This window comes from Stegostoma tigrinum, chromosome 8 (genome assembly GCF_030684315.1).
Source record: "Stegostoma tigrinum isolate sSteTig4 chromosome 8, sSteTig4.hap1, whole genome shotgun sequence".
NCBI classification, from domain to species: Eukaryota; Metazoa; Chordata; class Chondrichthyes; order Orectolobiformes; family Stegostomatidae; genus Stegostoma; species Stegostoma tigrinum.
The window spans coordinates 51,671,507-51,688,596 of NC_081361.1; the positions used below are offsets into that span (position 1 = coordinate 51,671,507).

Below are 17,090 nucleotides of genomic sequence, written 5' to 3' on the forward strand. Positions count from 1 at the left end.
AGGTTCAAACAGTATTATTGGAGATGCTATCTTTATATTATTGTAAACAGTTGAAACATCAGTGTAATATTACACAAGGCCCTTAAAGTTATTAAAACTGAAATTAAATTTGGGCTGAAAAACCAAACTGTTATACTAGTGATTAGATATTTCTATCTACTGTGGGAAACTGGCCTGCACTGTCACATGTAGTTTCATTCATCCAGACGCTGGTAGCATTTTAACATCCAAGTTTGCCAATGTCTAAAACGAATCCTGTCACTAAGTAGAGCGTCTGGATTCTTTTAAAAAAAACCATATTTACATTTGCAAGGATACCACTTGCCACAAATGTTTGTTCCTGGACAAACATCAATCATCCACACAATATATTAAACTAACCTCGCTCTTTCTGGACAGTTACAGATATTGTATGTCATAATTGTCTTTACTTATGTTTAAATATTATACCTTCAAAAGGATCACAACTACAAGCTTATCAAATACAAGTGAGCTGCGAGCCAAAAATCTATTCAGGTTTGAGCATGTTTAACTATGTTGTGACAACCCACAAGGATCAGGTACATCACATATTAAGTTCACAGAGAGGACTACAGGTGCTCAAAAGCAAGGAAGGAGGCCTCTAATCTGCATTATTCAAGGGGTCTTCATTAAACCGTATAACTATATTATAATACACCTAGCTGACCCAACCTCAGGTACACTTCCGATAAATATTCTCATTTTGACCTCAAGGATGACTCGTCTCCATTCTTGGTTAATGGGCTCGGAGATGGAATATGTGAACAGCAGATTCGTCACACACAGTTGGATGTTTGACGAGTTGGCTGGATAGTTTGGATGTTTGTGCACTGTTTCCAGCTCTAAAATGCCTTGGTGTTTATAAAACAAAGAACAGCACTGCAAAATCATTCATTTTGGTGCTTCAGCAAGAAATCATGAGTTATGTCAAATCTTTCCTATTAAAATCCATCTTCCCTTCTTTCCAATTCTATGTGCAAATCTGTGATTTGCAGAACCTTACCAGGCCAACCACAAAATAACTTGAAACTGCTTACTTGCTCTTGGAACCAAAAATGTCCCAGTAACACAAGTTGTGTGTGGAACAAATGAGAAGCTGAAGATGTGCCACATGGAAGGATATCCCAGGAACCAGATCAAGCATTATTGTCTGGTATGGGTCAGCATCATGTTATAAACCAGTGAGTACTGCCAACAGACGCTATTAGTAGCAGCATTATGTTGCAAGGTAAAATGACAGGAACAGACCATTCATCCCAAACAAGACAGTGTTTATCTTCCACTCAAGTCTCTAGCAGTTGCTTAAAATCAAATTCCACAATTGTAACCAAATATTCCCTTGTTACAAGCTTACATACTGCTCCCTTAAATTAATACCAGTCTCTTCCACCACTACCTGTGAAAATCGTTGTAGGTCATTACTGACCCTTCACCACCCCTGCCCTCACACCGACAATTCATTCTTAGCTCCTATTCAGACTCGTACCTCCCAAATAACAAATCCAAGTACAACGCATTTCGTATTTATCAGTGTTGAATTTTATTTATCAATGAATTCTTCATTCTCCAATGTTATATCTTGTTATTGTGCTAGTGTATGCTACAGTGCCAACTACGCCTTCAAATTCAGTGTCATCCACAAATTTAGAATTAAAATCAAAATCACTAACACATTAGGAGTTATAAAGTAGAGAAACAGACCCATCGGTCCAACTTGTCCATGTCAACAAGATATCCTAAATGATTCTCGTCCCAATTGCCCACACATGGCTCATATCCCTTTAAACCCTTCCTATTCATGCATCTGTCCAGATGCCTTTTAGATGTTGTAACTGTACCAGCCTCCACTACCTCCTCTGACAGCTCTTTTTTTTAAATACACGCACCAACGTGTGGTGAACAATTCAGCCCTAAGGTCCTTTTAAAATCTATCCTGTCTCATCTTAAACCTATGCCTTCCAGTTTTGGACTACCCAATCCTGGGGAAAAAGACTTTGGCCATTTACTCTATCCCTGCTTCTCAGGATTTTATAAACTTTTATAACTGCATCCCTAAGCCTACAATACTCCAGGCAATAAAGCCTCTGCTCCAAAGTTCTGAGGAAGGCTCATGGACACAAAACATCAACTCCGATTTTTTTTCTTTACAGATGCTACCAGACCTGTGAGTTATTCCAACAACTTTAGTTTTTGCTCCAGCTTATTCAGCCTCTCCCGAGAGCTCAAATCCTCCAAACTGGCATCCTTGTAAATCTTTTCTGAACCGGTTCAAATTTAACAACATTCTTGCAGCACGGAGACCAGAACTGAGCACTGCGTTCTAAAAATGGCTTCACCAATGTCCTGCACATCCACAACCTAACATCCCACATGCTATACGCAAATGTTCTGACCAATGAAGGCAAACATGCCAAACACCTTCCTCACCACCAACTACCTGCAACTTCATTTTCAAGGAACAATGCATCTAGCCCTCTAGATCACTTTGTTCAGCAAGATTCTTCAAGGCCCTATCATCAACTGTTTAAGTCCTGCTTTTGTCTGCCTTACCAAAATGCAAGAGCTCACATTTATCTAAATTAAACGTGGGGTGGCAGTGGTTAGCACTGCAGCCTCACAGCACCAAGGACCCGGTTCGATTCTAGCCTCGGGCAACTGTCTGGGTGGAGTTTGCACATTCGCCCCACGTCTGCATGGGTTTCCTCCGGGTGCTCCGGTTTCCTCCCACAGTCCAAAGATGTGCAGGCTAGGTGGGTTGGCCATGCTAAACTGCCCATAGTGTTCAGGGGTGTGTGGGGTATAGGAGGAACAGTTCTGGTGGGATGCTCCAAGGGTCGGTGTGGACTTGTTGGGCCGAAGGGCCTGTTTCCACACTGTAGGGAATCTAATCACTCAAACTCTATCTGCCAGTCCTCAGCCCATTGGTCCATCTGATCAAGGTCCCACTGTACCGAGATAGCCTTCTTCACTCTCCACTTGATCAATTTTGGTGTCACCTGCCAACTCCCATATTCACATCCAAAACATTTTAATGAAGAGCAGAGGTCCAGCATATACTGTGAAACAAAAGCAAAAACAGAAACTGGCCTGTAGAAATTCAGCAGGTCTGGGAATGTCTGTTGAGAATGCAGAGTTAAACGTTTCGGGTCCAGTGACCCTTCAGACTGAGATTCTCCAGCAATTTCTGGTTTTTAAATTTCCAATATCCATAGTTCTTTGTTTTATCTGTGAAATATATCAATCATATCCTATTCTGAATAACTATCCTCTATTCCCACAATTACTTTACTTAGCCTTGAACTTAGATGGTACTCCATTTTGCCACTTCCTCTTAACAGAACTCCAGATAAATTACACTTACTGCAGTCTAGACAGTTAACTCGTTAAAACAAAAATTAAAATATGTCAACACGATTTTCAAGTTTGAAATCCATACTATTTCCACTTCAGGTGCTTTCCTTTACTAGGGAAGTTATTATTTTTGCAGAACTGACATTACACTGATTTGTCCATAACTCACTGACATATTCTATTTACCATGTCTACAGGAACTACACTAAATACCTAACAGCCCTCGTACACTAATCCTTAATGCTTCTGTTAGCTTTTCCATTTGTTTTAAAATACATGAACTCAATGCACCTCGGCCAGAGGCTATATCTTTGCAGTCCAATTACTTTATTCGCTATGTCCTTTTATTATTCCAGATGAACATGGCTCATTGCTCACACCATTCAATACCATGGATTGGGCAGTGAACTGCAATTACACTGGCACTGTTTACAAACATTAAGCCCACAGACTTATGACGAATACCCCAAGATTTCTTCTGACATCTGTATTGCTGGTTAGACCATGCTAAATTATACACCTCCGTAAACCTCAGCACTACTACTAGTATTTCTGATTGTAATCCACCTTGTTAATGTTTCAGTTGCACTACCATCTCAAGCAATATTTTCATTATTATTACAAAATATTTCACAAATCATAAATTAGCACATTTGATTTCTTAATAAGAAAGGGAAAATGAGAGAAGCTGGTGGAATGGTCTATTAACCGCTTAAGCAAATTAAGTTTCATCAATAAAAACTTACATGTGTTCCAGCAGGCCCAGAAATTGTAAAAGTAACTTAACAATAGGTTGGTGAAATTTCATGGCAATAATGAATAAAAAGTACAAAAAAAAACACAGAACATGTTAATGTCAAATATTAAGATCTTAGAGAGACATTGCAGAAAGGATTAGGAATCTGGCACGTAACGCTTACTATATAATCATAATACACAATCAGAGATGAGCAAACTATTTAATAAGGGGTCCTTTAATTATTCATGCTTGCAAATAACTGCATACCAGGTTGCATTGCTATATCACATTCACATCTATTGTTCTTAACAGGCTAAATACCACCGGTTCACTGTTTGGAAGTCAAAAAGAATCAGATCTCCAGCAGATTTGAGAGCAAATGTAATAAAAAGATCACCAGAACTGCCTGATCTCACCGACTGTATTACAAATGGTGCACACAATCAAACACAAGTTGAAAAATTTGAAGTTTTTGGCTCACTGCACGAGAGAAAGTATGCATAATAATGCACATAAATGAAGGATTCAAAACAATTCATGGCAGACAGAAATATATCCAATTAAATTAATTTAACAATACTCTATGAGAGAGATCAACCTGTAACAGTAATAGATCTCCTTCCAGAAACCATACTGAACCATTTTCGGGACGTTTTGCACATACCTTTCAGAGGAGAATTCACCCCCATCAGCTTTTTCTTCAACAGGTCTATCAAAGCGTCGTTCACGAGGTGGTGGTCTTCTGTCTAGCCTCCTTTCACCAGGTTTTCCTTCACCTTGAGACTGCTGCTGCTCAGGCTTTCTGCCAACCCTTCTGACACCTAAAATACAAGTTTGCAAATGGTGAGGCACTAGTGTTACAAGCACACCAAAAGTGATTTATACCATTTGATGCCAAGATAGGCCATTACTCCCAAGGAGCAAAATGTCTGTAAAATACACAATCATACGCAAATTTTGGGACAGAAGCAGCCTCCTGAAACAACTTAGGTCTAATCTGAAATTAGAAGTGTCCTTTGACCTTTGCAGAAACAGTAATTTTCCCTCCTCTCTCAGATGTCTAAGAAATTACAATGTATCAAGTGTTAAACCAGTGGTTTAATATATGTTTATATTTTAAAAACTGAGGGAATAAACGTGCCTTTATACTGGGTCCTTTATCACTGTGCCCTGAAGGCCTTCGGGCCTGCGCAGACAGGCAGACACGGCAGCCAATACACGCACAGCATGATTTAACAAATCGCAAAATATACAACTAAGAAATCAGATTTGTCACAACAAAGAATTTCCTGCTTTTCTGGTTGCAACTTCAGACAGGTCAAAAAAAAAAGGCACACCTCAGCAACAGACTGAAGTGATAGCTTTGTGTTCTGGTTCTTGCATAGGATTTGAACAGTAGTCCAAACTGGGGAGGAATGTGCTACAAGTACAACACAAATAAAAACAACTGCCAAACAAACTCAACAGGTCTGGCAGCATCTGTGGCGAGACCCTTCTTCAGAATTAGACTCAAAACATTAACTTTGCTTTCTCCCCAAGGTTACCAGATCAGCTAAGTTTCTCCAGCAATTTGTTTTTAATTTCAGAATTAGAATCTGCAATTTAATTTTACAGCACAAATGGAGCCTGGTTACAGTCAATGTATATTTCAAATTCAAAAGCAAACCCAAACCAACATTATGGTTTAATATTTAGATGAACTATCATTGTAGCCAGTACAATTATTCAAATATAACCACCTTATCATGCATAAAAATGAAATTGTTGTACTTTGTCAAGTGTAATTCTTGAAATTTTAAACAATAGAATCCTTGTACCAACAAACTTACACTTTCTGGAATTCTCAAAGTTACATTCTCTGGTTTGCTCATCTCAAATTCAGTGAAAAAAATGTTTGTTTTGTAGCAAAACATTCAAATATTTTATCCCAGAGTATACATCTGAAGTAATTAACCAATATTTGAAAATGGTTTACCCAAACTGCCATCACCTTTCATGGTGGAGTAATAACTGCAAGAATAACCTTGTTAATTCTTATCTATTGAGCACAGCCTGCCAAGAAATAAATCAGTCTCACACCCCTCAGAACATCTGGACACAGCCAAAGACCCAATCTTCCAAGTGTCTCTCATTTGATGATGGAAATGAACTAATTCAATTGGTCATTTTCAGGTATTGACAGCAAAGATAAAAGCCTCAAAGACCAAAGTGGGAGTTTTCAGTTGTAGCTCAGAAACTAGTTCTCAAATGCACATAACTAAGTTTTTCTGACATTCAATAACTTATCAAGCTTCGCTTAAAAAAAACTTCATTTTCCAGTCTCCACTTTAAGAAACTTAAGTTTAACCACATTTTGATATTTGCAGGTACTCTCAGTTACAACAGTATAAAATAGATCATACAGATTCACAGTTTAAAGTTTTGATTCAAGCGAGTTATAAAACGTCAGGACCATGTGTATCTGCTGTTAGCTGTAGTAAAATAACTGGGTTACAGTAAGTCAAGAAAAACAAGCAGCGAGTTAAATTAAGAGATGAGCAGAGTCTGTAAAGAGTTGAACCAGTTGCTCTCAAGGTTTACAACAAAATGTTTCTACAAATAAAAGGAACTGACACTGGCGAGACCATAAAACCCAGATGGTAACTGTCTTGAATTTGACTTAGCTTTATTGCCACATTACCCAAAAAAAGCACAGTGAAAAAGGTTACAGTTACTGCATCACAGTGCCAGCATAGGTACAGGTACTTAAGATCAAAATCGAAGGAAACAAGAAAAAAAATTAGCAAAGTAATAGTCCAGCATTATAGGTCATTGGAATAAATTAAAAATATTTTGTGATTAATACGGCTTTGTGCCTCTTATCTATTAGACAGTTGCAAATCGTCATGCCTAACCTTTCAACTTTTATTTACATAATTAAACCATAGCAACTTGGCTCAGTGTCCACACAAGATAGATTCACAATCAATGTTGCTAGTGCTGTACTGAAAGTGTGTTGCATTTTGAGAAGTGTCATCTTTCAATAGATGATAACAATTTAAAAATGCTCAAATCGGCATAGAGATCCAGTGCCTCTATTCAAAGAAAATTTTATTCCTTCCACACTGCAGGCAAAACAGGTCAATTGGTCACTTATGGCTTAATGTATGATTTTGCCTTAAAAAAAATTCACTTCAATAAAGAGAGATAACAAGGTATAGAGCTGGATGAACACAGCTGGCCAAGCAGCATCAGAGGAGCAGGAAGGCTGACATTGTGGGCCTCGACCCTTCTTCTAGGCCCAAAACATCAGCCTTCCTGCTCCCCTGATGCTGCCTGGCCTGCTGTGTTCATCCAGTTCTACACCTTGTATTCTCAGATTCTCCAGCATCTGCAATTCCTATTATCTCTCTCTTCAAAAATATTTAATTGCTGTGAAGCACGAGTGGTACTAAAAAAACTCTTACAGCAAGTCCTTGAATAGAAAACTAGTACATATTACAAATTGAAATGAAAATTCAATTAACTTTGAGATCCACTGTTTAAGAGGCTTGCATCTACCATCTCTTTTTCTTTGATCTCAAGCATGAGACTTTGAGGGCACATTTAATTATTTAAAGTCAACTTTCAAATCTGCACCTCTATCAAGGTTCACACATGTTTAGAAAGAGGATTTAGACACTAATGAATTAAGTGTTAAGCACCAAACGTCAAAACTTTCAGGCTCACCAAATTGAAATGGAAATGCCTGGATTCCAAGGGCCAACTGCAGCAAGGGATACACCTCACGTGATATCATTTTTTCTGGTTTTACTTTCTGAAGGCACAAGAGATGGATGCACCAAACAGACATGCAGTCAGAGGTGAAACTAAAAGATGTGCAAAGAAATTTCTGTATTTACAACGGGACAAAACTAATATTTAATGATGAACATCTTTGCACATCTAGTGTTAAATTTGCCAGTGGAAAAATATTCCAAATCCCATTTTAAGCAAATCATAAAGCCTAAAAAGTTAATTCATGAATAACAAGATATGTAACCTAATTTGAAGTAAACAACAGTACATATGAGGAGCTCCTCTGTACGTCTAATCAAATAAAGCCTTGGATTTTAGTAAAGGGACCTTGAGGGAATGGAGTATTCACTCATACCTGTCTACTTGTATTTTATAAATAACTTTCTCATTGTGTATATAGAAAAAAAATTTCTGCAAAAAAAAAAGAATTTTCTAATGTTATTTTACAAAAGATTATTGATTCTCAAAATTATGTCTAAAAAGGTAGTTCTGGTTTATTTCAAAATCAAGAACTGATTTATCTTTAAAACTATGTAGCTGGAGCACCATGATATTTTACACCTATTCTACAAACCCCAAAGTGGCCCCAACAAAAGTAAGATGTATCAATCAGTGTTTAACACGTGCTGTAGCTATTTTAACCAACCTGCTCAAACACATTAAGACACATGTCTGAGACAGGTGATGCTTCAATCCAGACCTTCTAGTCCAGAGGGTGGAAAACTACAACTGTTCTGCAAGAACACTCTGAATGCATGGTGTTTGCAGTTATATAAGTGAAATCTCAACAATCCAACACACATTTAACAAAATTATACTGTACATTACACTGCAAAGAGATTGCTTACTGCTAACAGGCCAGACTTCAAAACACTTATATCAAATAATATTGCAGAACAAATTAAGTCTGATAGAATATACATCCTGCTACAACTGAGTTGAAAATGGTAAACTGAATTAGAGATAGCAAGAACTGCTGATGCTGGAGTCAGTCAACGCAGAGTGGAGCTGGAGGAACACAGCAGGTCAGGCAGCAGAGAAATAGGAAAGTCAGCATTTCAGGTCAGGATCCTTTACTGAATTAAAGAAAATTGCAGCAGATAGCAAGGCACAACACCTTCGAATCTCAAGCAGGAAATACTGCCAGTACAAGATAAAAGCGATTACACGGACGCTTATATTGTTAAAAAAAAGTTATATTTTGAAACGAAGAACAGTACATCAACACGTGCAAGATTTGGGGCAACACCCTTTAGCCTAAAAAGAATGGACGAATCCTTCTGACCCAGCACGTGGGTTTCTTAAACTGGTTTACAAACCACAAGTAGCTTTCATCCACAAACTTGTCATACAGATTTCAAGTACACTCGCTATGCTTAAATTATTCACTTAAAAGAGATGTATTCCAACAAACCACTGCATTAAAACCAAAAAAAATCTGAGACAACAAGTAAGTGTTAAAAGTCGATTTAGGTCTGCGAGAAACATGAAGTTCGGACGAAGGTACAAGTACTGTTATAAAGTCACCGCCCCCTCCCCCCAACCTTTCAAACCTGCTCCATGCCACCGGAGTGACAAAATAAACTGAACGCTCTGTATTAAATGGCCCTCAAACAGTGAATGAACTATCCTTCATCCATTAAAATAACACAACGCGAGAAGGGACTATGGGTGTCAGTTTGTTCGATTGCAAACCTCTCCCCATTCTCATTTCGAGAGTGAAGCCACAGCACGCGGATTTGCAGGGACAATCCCACCAGCACAACCACCCCCACACAGGCAAAGGCCCAGCCCGACGGGAGATGCCTAGGCTGGAGATAAAAAGCCCGGGAGTCTTTTAGGAAGCAGTCAGTCCCTCATGCTTCCTAAACCTGGCATTTGCCATGAGCGACTCTATAAAACTAGAACAACTGCAACACGCTCTTCTTCCGAATACCAACTCCTGCGAATAATGAATGTAATAAGAACATTCCCGCAGAGGATCCAATACCTTCTTTTCTCGAGGTCACGGGAGCTTGGGACTCTGGTTTCGCATCGCTGGATGTTACGGGCACCTTCCTGTCCTTCTGAGATTCCTTTTTGGGCTGCTGTTTAGATGCGGCCGTCTTGTTGTCTTTCTCCTTCTTGTCTTTCTTGATTTCAGCCTCTTTTAAAATCTCGAACGGGTCAGATTCATCGCCAAATAGTTGGTCGAACCGATTGGTTACGACGCAGCCGAAGCCTTCCTGTAAGTTCCCGGGCATGATGGGGCCCCTCAAGTGCGGATTCTCCTTGGATGCTGCAAGGCTGCAGAAACCGCTTCAATTAGCCTCAAAATGGCCGGTTAGAGACGGTCTTCTTGCTCGCGTTGCATCTTGGGCCGCGCCATCCGGGCACTAGCCGCGCAACCTCGGCTGCCTGCTGGGGAATGTAGTCTTTTTCCTGGCCTTCCGTTTGATCGCAGACACCCGCGCCCGCAAGGAGCAGACCACATTTCCCAATGTGCACCGCCTGCTCACTGTTGTGCCAACCCATGTGAGACATGGTGTCAGAGAAGCTTATTCCGAATGGGTAGACTCAGGCAGCTTTTGCAGTCTGCATCCAAAAATTCTTCATATCAAAATATTGTGGATGGTGGAAATCAGAAATAAAAACACAAAATGTTGTTAATGGTTAGCAATGAGAAAACGGTTTAGATTGACAACCTATCATTAGATTTGTGTAGAAAACTGCAAGCATATCCAGATGTTTTTATTTCAATATTCAACATGTATGTCTATTTGTGGAAAGGTGGAGACCCAGAGGACACCGTTTGTGGTGACTGGCAAAGGATGTGAGGAAAAGCTTTTTCAGCACAAGTAGTTGGGATAGGAATATACAGCCTGAGAGGGTGATGGAAACAGATTTAATTACGCCTTCCAAAGAGGTCTAATATTAGCTAAACAGAGCATATTTGCAGATCCAGAGGAAAACGGAGGGGGTTTGGGAATAGCTGATCACTTTCGGAGAGCTGACAAAGGATGAACCATTCTACAATTCTATTACCTACATGTAATATGGACGATTTCAGTCATTATTCCATTGCTCAAAGCGTTGCTCAATAATCTTTAGGTAGAATTCAGTCCAACACTTCAGATGCTTGAAAACCTATGGAGGAAGCAGTAATTGCAAAGAGTGACAGTAATCTCCGAGGATATGGATCTTCTCTTCGGTCTAGTAAAGATATAAATTCACAAAATTAGATTATGTTCTATATCCTTAGTTAATTAAACACCTGTCATGGGGCATATGTGTCCTTATTATTCTATCATATCTGCACCACTTTGCACTTGCATTAAATTTTATCTGTCATTCACTGGCTCAGAATCAGAATGTTGTGGGTTCAGTTCTAAGGACTAAAATTCTTGCTGACAATCCAGTGTGGTACTGAGATTGTTGCATTGTCAGAGGCATCATTTTACAGATCAGTGACTAAACTGAGGCCCTGACTACCTCTTTCAAATGGACATAAAAGATCCCATTATTTTGTAGAACAGGATTGCTACCCTCGATTGCCTGCTTAATATTTATCCTCCAATCACTGTTTCTTTCAGTTTTGTTCACATTACAAAAGATCATCATTGTGGATCATCCTTCTCCATTTGTTATAAACCATCATTTCTGAATTTGGTGTGTGGCTTTAGAGCTCAATATTTTTCCTGCCACTTATCCTTGTTAATTACGTTACACATTGACTTGTCAGCCATCAAAGGCTGGGTTCTTCCATAGCCAACTAGTCCTGGAGCGAGACTTGAAATTAGAGGACTATGGATCGGAAGCGGGGAGGCTACCACATGAGTTGAAGACCACTGCACCACAAGAACTCCAAAGATTCTTATCTAATACCTCTCCCTCAATCAACATCATAAATAAACCATTACCACATATGCTGTCTTTTGGAACTTGTTCTCTCTTGTGTTTTGTACAATACAACATTGATTATACATTAAGATCTCTTCATTAGCTGTAAAGCTGCCCTGAATTCATGAAAACCACTGTACAAATGGATTTTATTTTGGTCTGTGTTATCGCTCATACTTATTTTGTGCAGTTGATGTTGTCTACATGAACATCAGTAAAGCCTTGGCAAGGTCCCTCATGGCATAACATTAATTTTCAAATCGCTGCCTCTACATCAACTGCCCTTCCCAGTCTAGTATCTTGAGCAAATATGATAACTTTGTTTGAAGTTTCTGAGTCTAACGCTCCAATAATTATGAAGGTATAGAGAGGGAGTGGACAGGTGGGAGTGTTGGCAGATTGGAAGCCAGTGAATGTGGACAACATAAAGGTCCTGCTGAAGTTATAGTAAGAAATTTGAAACTTCCTTCTTATATCATAGCTAGTCATTACTTAGGTTGAGAAGCTATTTGGCAGGAAAGCCTGTACCACTAGGCCAGAACCAAGGAGCAGGAACAGAAAGAGTGTGTGTGTGCGCGTAGCGGGGGGGGGGGGGGGGGGGTGGTTGTGGAGGTGTGGGGTTGGGTGGGGGGGGGCGGTTTTGACAGGGGTGGTTTGAGTTGGGCACAGATCAGAGCATGGATTGAGACAGAGATAATGGGAACTGCAGATGCTGGAGAATTCCAAGATAATAAAATGTGAGGCTGGGTGAACACAGCAGGCCAAGCAGCATCTCAGGAGCACAAAAGCTGACGTTTCGGGCCTAGACCCTTCATCAGAGAGGGGGATGGGGAGAGGGAACTGGAATAAATAGGGAGAGAGGGGGAGGCGGACCGAAGATGGAGAGTAAAGAAGATCTATCTTCTTTACTCTCCATCTTCGGTCCGCCTCCCCCTCTCTCCCTATTTATTCCAGTTCCCTCTCCCCATCCCCCTCTCTGATGAAGGGTCTAGGCCCGAAACGTCAGCTTTTGTGCTCCTGAGATGCTGCTTGGCCTGCTGTGTTCATCCAGCCTCACATTTTATTATCATGGATTGAGACAGTTTGCTTAAGGAAAACTCAGCACTCCTACTCCTCCTGGCACACAAACAGTGCTGGAAAGACTTGCCAGCTGTAGCCTTCTCACCTCTCTTTGGTTTTCCTAAGCCCTGGAAACTCAGTCCATGCCATTAGACAAAAAAAGGTTTTAGAATTTGAGGCAGGCAGCCTGATTAAATTATTTAAATAATGAGCCAACTCTTTGAGAGAATAGTTAATCTGTGAGATCAGACATGACCCTGTTGAATGGCAGAGCAGGCTCAAGGGGCAAATTCCTGTTCCCATTTCTTATGGTTTAGCACTGGAAGTGGCAGTATTGGACGCGGGTCAAGTCCAGGTTCCTTAGTTTGTAAATTTTAATCCCTCTCGCACTCTTTGTTCCTGCAATCAGGAGCATTCAATCAATTTTAGTTTAAGAAATATAACACCTATCCTTTTTTGGACACTGTACGGAATTTGGTCCAGTGACAGTAAACTATTTGCGTATATTTTAAAGAAAATGCCTGTCTCTCCCCAACCCCATATTGTTAGAGCAAACCATTCATTGACAGACATCTCTGTATCCTCTCTGACCACAAGTGAGGTCCCAGAGGACTGGATTATAGCTAATGTTGACCCATTGCTTAAAAAGGGTAACCAGGATAAACCAGGAAATTACGGGCCTGTGACTTTCACATCAGCGATAGGGAGATTGTTAGAAACGTTCCCCAGGGACAAGACCTATATGCATTTAGAAGCAAATTGACTTATTAGCAAATCAACAGCATGGTTTTATGCAGGGGCAAACGTGCCTCACAAACTTGATCAAGTTTTTTTGAGGAGGCGACTAAGATGATTGACAAGGGAAAAGCAGTTGATGTTGTCTACATGGACTTCAGTAAAGCCTTGGCAAGGTCCCTCATGGCAGACTGGTATAAAAGGTGAAGTCACATGGTATCAGGGGTGAGCTGGCAAGATGGATACAGAACTGGTTTAATCATAGGAAACACAGGTAGGGTAGCCATGGAAGGATGCTGTTTTGAATGGAGAGCTGTGACTAGTGGTGTTCCACAGCGATCAGTGTTGGTACCTCTGCTGTTTGTGATCTACACAAATGATTTGGAGGTTTACAGACAATGCAAAGATTGGTGGAGGCATCCCTGATGAAGGGTCTGGGCCCGAAACATCAGCTTTTGTGCTCCTGAGATGCTGCTTGGCCTGCTGTGTTCATCCAGCTTCACACTTTGTTAAAAAAGATTGGTGGAGTTGTACATAATGAGGAGGATTTTCAGAGAATACAGCAGGATATACATCAGTTGAGGCATGGGCAGAAAAATGGCAGATGGAGTTTAATCCAGATAGATGTGAGGTGATGCCTTTTACAAAGTCAAGTACAGGTGGAAATTATACAGTGAATGATGGAACTCGAAGGAATAATGATACACCGAGAAATCTGAGTATGCAAGTCCACAGATCACTGAAGGTGGCGGCACACGTAGATAAGGTAGTTAAAAAAATGCTTATGACATGCTTTTCTGAAGAAAGGTCTAGGCCTGAAACGTCAGTCTTCCTGCTCCTCTGATGCTGCTTGGCCTGCTGTGTTCATCCAGCTCTACACCTTGTTATCTCCTATGACACGCTTGCCTTCTTTGGAAGGAGCATTGGGTACAAGAATGGACAAGTTACCCTGCAGTTTTATAGAACTTCAGTTAAGCTACATTAAATATTGAGTACAGTTCTGGTCACTATGCTATTGGAAGGATGTGGATGCTTTGGAGAGTGTTCAGAAAAGGTTTACCAGTATATCGCCTTGTATGCGGGAATTTAGCTCTGAAGAAAGGTTGGATAGACTGGGATAATGGGAACTGCAGATGCTGGAGAATTCCAAGATAATAAAATGTGAGGCTGGATGAACACAGCAGGCCAAGCAGCATCTCAGGAGCACAAAAGCTGACGTTTCGGGCCTAGACCCTTCATCAGAGAGGGGGATGGGGAGAGGGAACTGGAATAAATAGGGAGAGAGGGGGAGGCGGACCGAAGATGGAGAGTAAAGAAGATAGGTGGAGAGAGTATAGGTGGGGAGGTAGGGAGGGGATAGGTCAGTCCAGGGAAGACGGACAGGTCAAGGAGGTGGGATGAGGTTAGTAGGTAGCTGGGGGTGCGGCTTGGGGTGGGAGGAAGGGATGGGTGAGAGGAAGAACCGGTTAGGGAGGCAGAGACAGGTTGGACTGGTTTTGGGATGCAGTGGGTGGGGGGGAAGAGCTGGGCTGGTTGTGTGGTGCAGTGGGGGGAGGGGACGAACTAGGCTGGTTTAGGGATGCAGTAGGGGAAGGGGAGATTTTGAAACTGGTGAAGTCCACATTGATACCATATGGCTGCAGGGTTCCCAGGCGGAATATGAGTTGCTGTTCCTGCAACCTTCGGGTGGCATCAATGAAGGGTGGCATCGATGAAGGGTCTAGGCCCGAAACGTCAGCTTTTGTGCTCCTGAGATGCTGCTTGGCCTGCTGTGTTCATCCAGCCTCACATTTTATTATCTTGGATAGACTGGGGTTTGTTTTCACTGGAATGCAGGAGGTTGAGGGGCAACCTGACAGAAGTTTATCAGATCATGAATGGCAATGGATACAGTGGAAAGTTTGAGGCTTTTTCCCCAGAGTGGAGGGGTCAATTACTGGGGAACACAGATTCAAGGTGCAAGGGGGTAAAAGTTTAAAAGAGGTGTGCAAGGCATATTTTTCACAGAAAGGGTGGTGAGCGCCTGGAGCATGCTTCCAGAGGTGGCCATGGTGGAAGAGGACACAATAGCTGCATTCAAGAAACACCTGGACGAATACATGAAAAGAAAGGGAATAGAGGAATATGGGTCCTGTCAGTGAAGAGAGTTTTAATATAGAAGTGCAAAATGTGTCAGCTCAAGTTTGAGGGGCTGAAGGGCCACTTCCTGCACTGTATTATTCTTTGTTCACTGGTTTTCAGTTTTTAGATTTCACACCAAATATACAAAACATTAGAATGCGATTTGTTAAAGCATAAGAGCAAAATTCAACATACTCAGTCTTTGTAAACCACTATTAATACCAGGAGTCACACTGAGACATTAACCTTGTATCTCTATCCATAAATGCTACTGGACCTGCTTAGTGTATCTTGCACTTTGTCATTATTTCTAATACTTTAAATGTCTGATTTTAAACTTTTGTTCTCAAAAACATTTAAATCCTACCTTGCATTGTTGTTGTAATCAACAGATGTTTTAAACATCTGCCTTGACAATTAAGGTGCCCAGAGAATCATTAAAGACATTTATTTACATTTTTATATATGCACATTGCAAACATAAGACAAGTCATTGGTTCATATACACACACTCACTGCTCAAGTAACTCACATTAGCACCAATAAAAAGTACTGAGAATGCTGGAAATATGAATTAAAAACAAAAAGCACTGGAAATATTCAGTGGGTCAAAAATCATGTGTGGAAAGAGAAGCAGGATGAATGGGGACAGATTTTTGGGCCCTGCCGAGAACTAAAATGAGGGAGATACATGGAGGAGGGCTTGAAAATATCTGCACCAGTGAACTAATTAGTTTTCCAAAACACTCCTTCTGTCAATTATGTTCATCGAAGTGGGTGAACAGTAGAATTGCAATTCTGCAACATCACTCATTAAGACCAGTTAAACTGCTTATATAGCAGGCAGTGTCGACAATATCCTGGGCTACCTGCTCTGTCTAAGTGAAAAAGACGCTACTGAATGTGGAGCCAGTCACAGTCACACTAGGGAATTGGCCTACTCATAGGAGACAGGTTCCCTTAGTGGTGACCTAACAGAATGGGGAGTCAGCACTTAGGCAGTGCAACAGATTACTGCTATCACAGGGACAGCAGAGCAAAACTGTACAAACAACTAACCAAAAGGTAGCAGCTGGCAATGGTGGCATGGCTCTCAGATTTTAGGCAGCATGGTGACAAGCAGAAGTACTCTCCACAGGAAAGGGGAGTCCCGGACATCAAGGGTACAAGGGAAAGAAGGGGCATTGTTTTCATTTATGGGAGATGGACATCATTGGCTAGGCCAGCATAACTGCCCATCCCAATTGTTCCAGATTTTAACATTGAGGCCCTGAAAGGACCTAGGTCATCAGTTGAAGAAGGAGTAGGACAGGGAAGTGGAAGACAGGTAGAGAGTAAAGATGCAAAAGACTGAAGTATGTGGTTTGCACACTGGAGTGGTGCACAGCATGAACATCTTGACAAGATG

At 40.9% G+C, this 17,090-nt stretch overlaps 1 protein-coding gene and 1 long non-coding RNA gene across 5 annotated transcripts in view; both read right to left on the bottom strand.

Moving 5' to 3' along the window:
* The window catches only part of LOC125456562 (SERPINE1 mRNA-binding protein 1-like), a 34,859-nt gene extending 24,618 nt beyond the window's left edge, over positions 1–10,241 (bottom strand). For 3 of the 4 annotated variants that reach the window (XM_048539802.2, XM_059647879.1, XM_048539799.1), the window contains exons 1-2: positions 9,879–10,240; positions 4,776–4,932 (exon numbers count right to left, since the gene is read on the bottom strand). In XM_048539802.2, the coding sequence (XP_048395759.1) occupies positions 4,776–4,932; positions 9,879–10,131 (410 nt within the window). In that variant the 5' untranslated portion in view covers positions 10,132–10,240. Of the gene's footprint in view, positions 1–4,775; positions 4,933–9,878 lie in introns of all 4 variants that reach the window. The other variant, XM_048539801.1, reaches the window with a different exon arrangement.
* A 673-nt stretch (positions 10,242–10,914) lies between these two features.
* The window catches only part of LOC125456564 (uncharacterized), a 79,426-nt gene continuing 73,250 nt past the window's right edge, over positions 10,915–17,090 (bottom strand). Inside the window, exon 4 of the long non-coding RNA XR_007248469.1 lies at positions 10,915–11,014. This is a non-coding gene — a long non-coding RNA (uncharacterized LOC125456564). The remainder of the gene's footprint in view (positions 11,015–17,090) is intronic.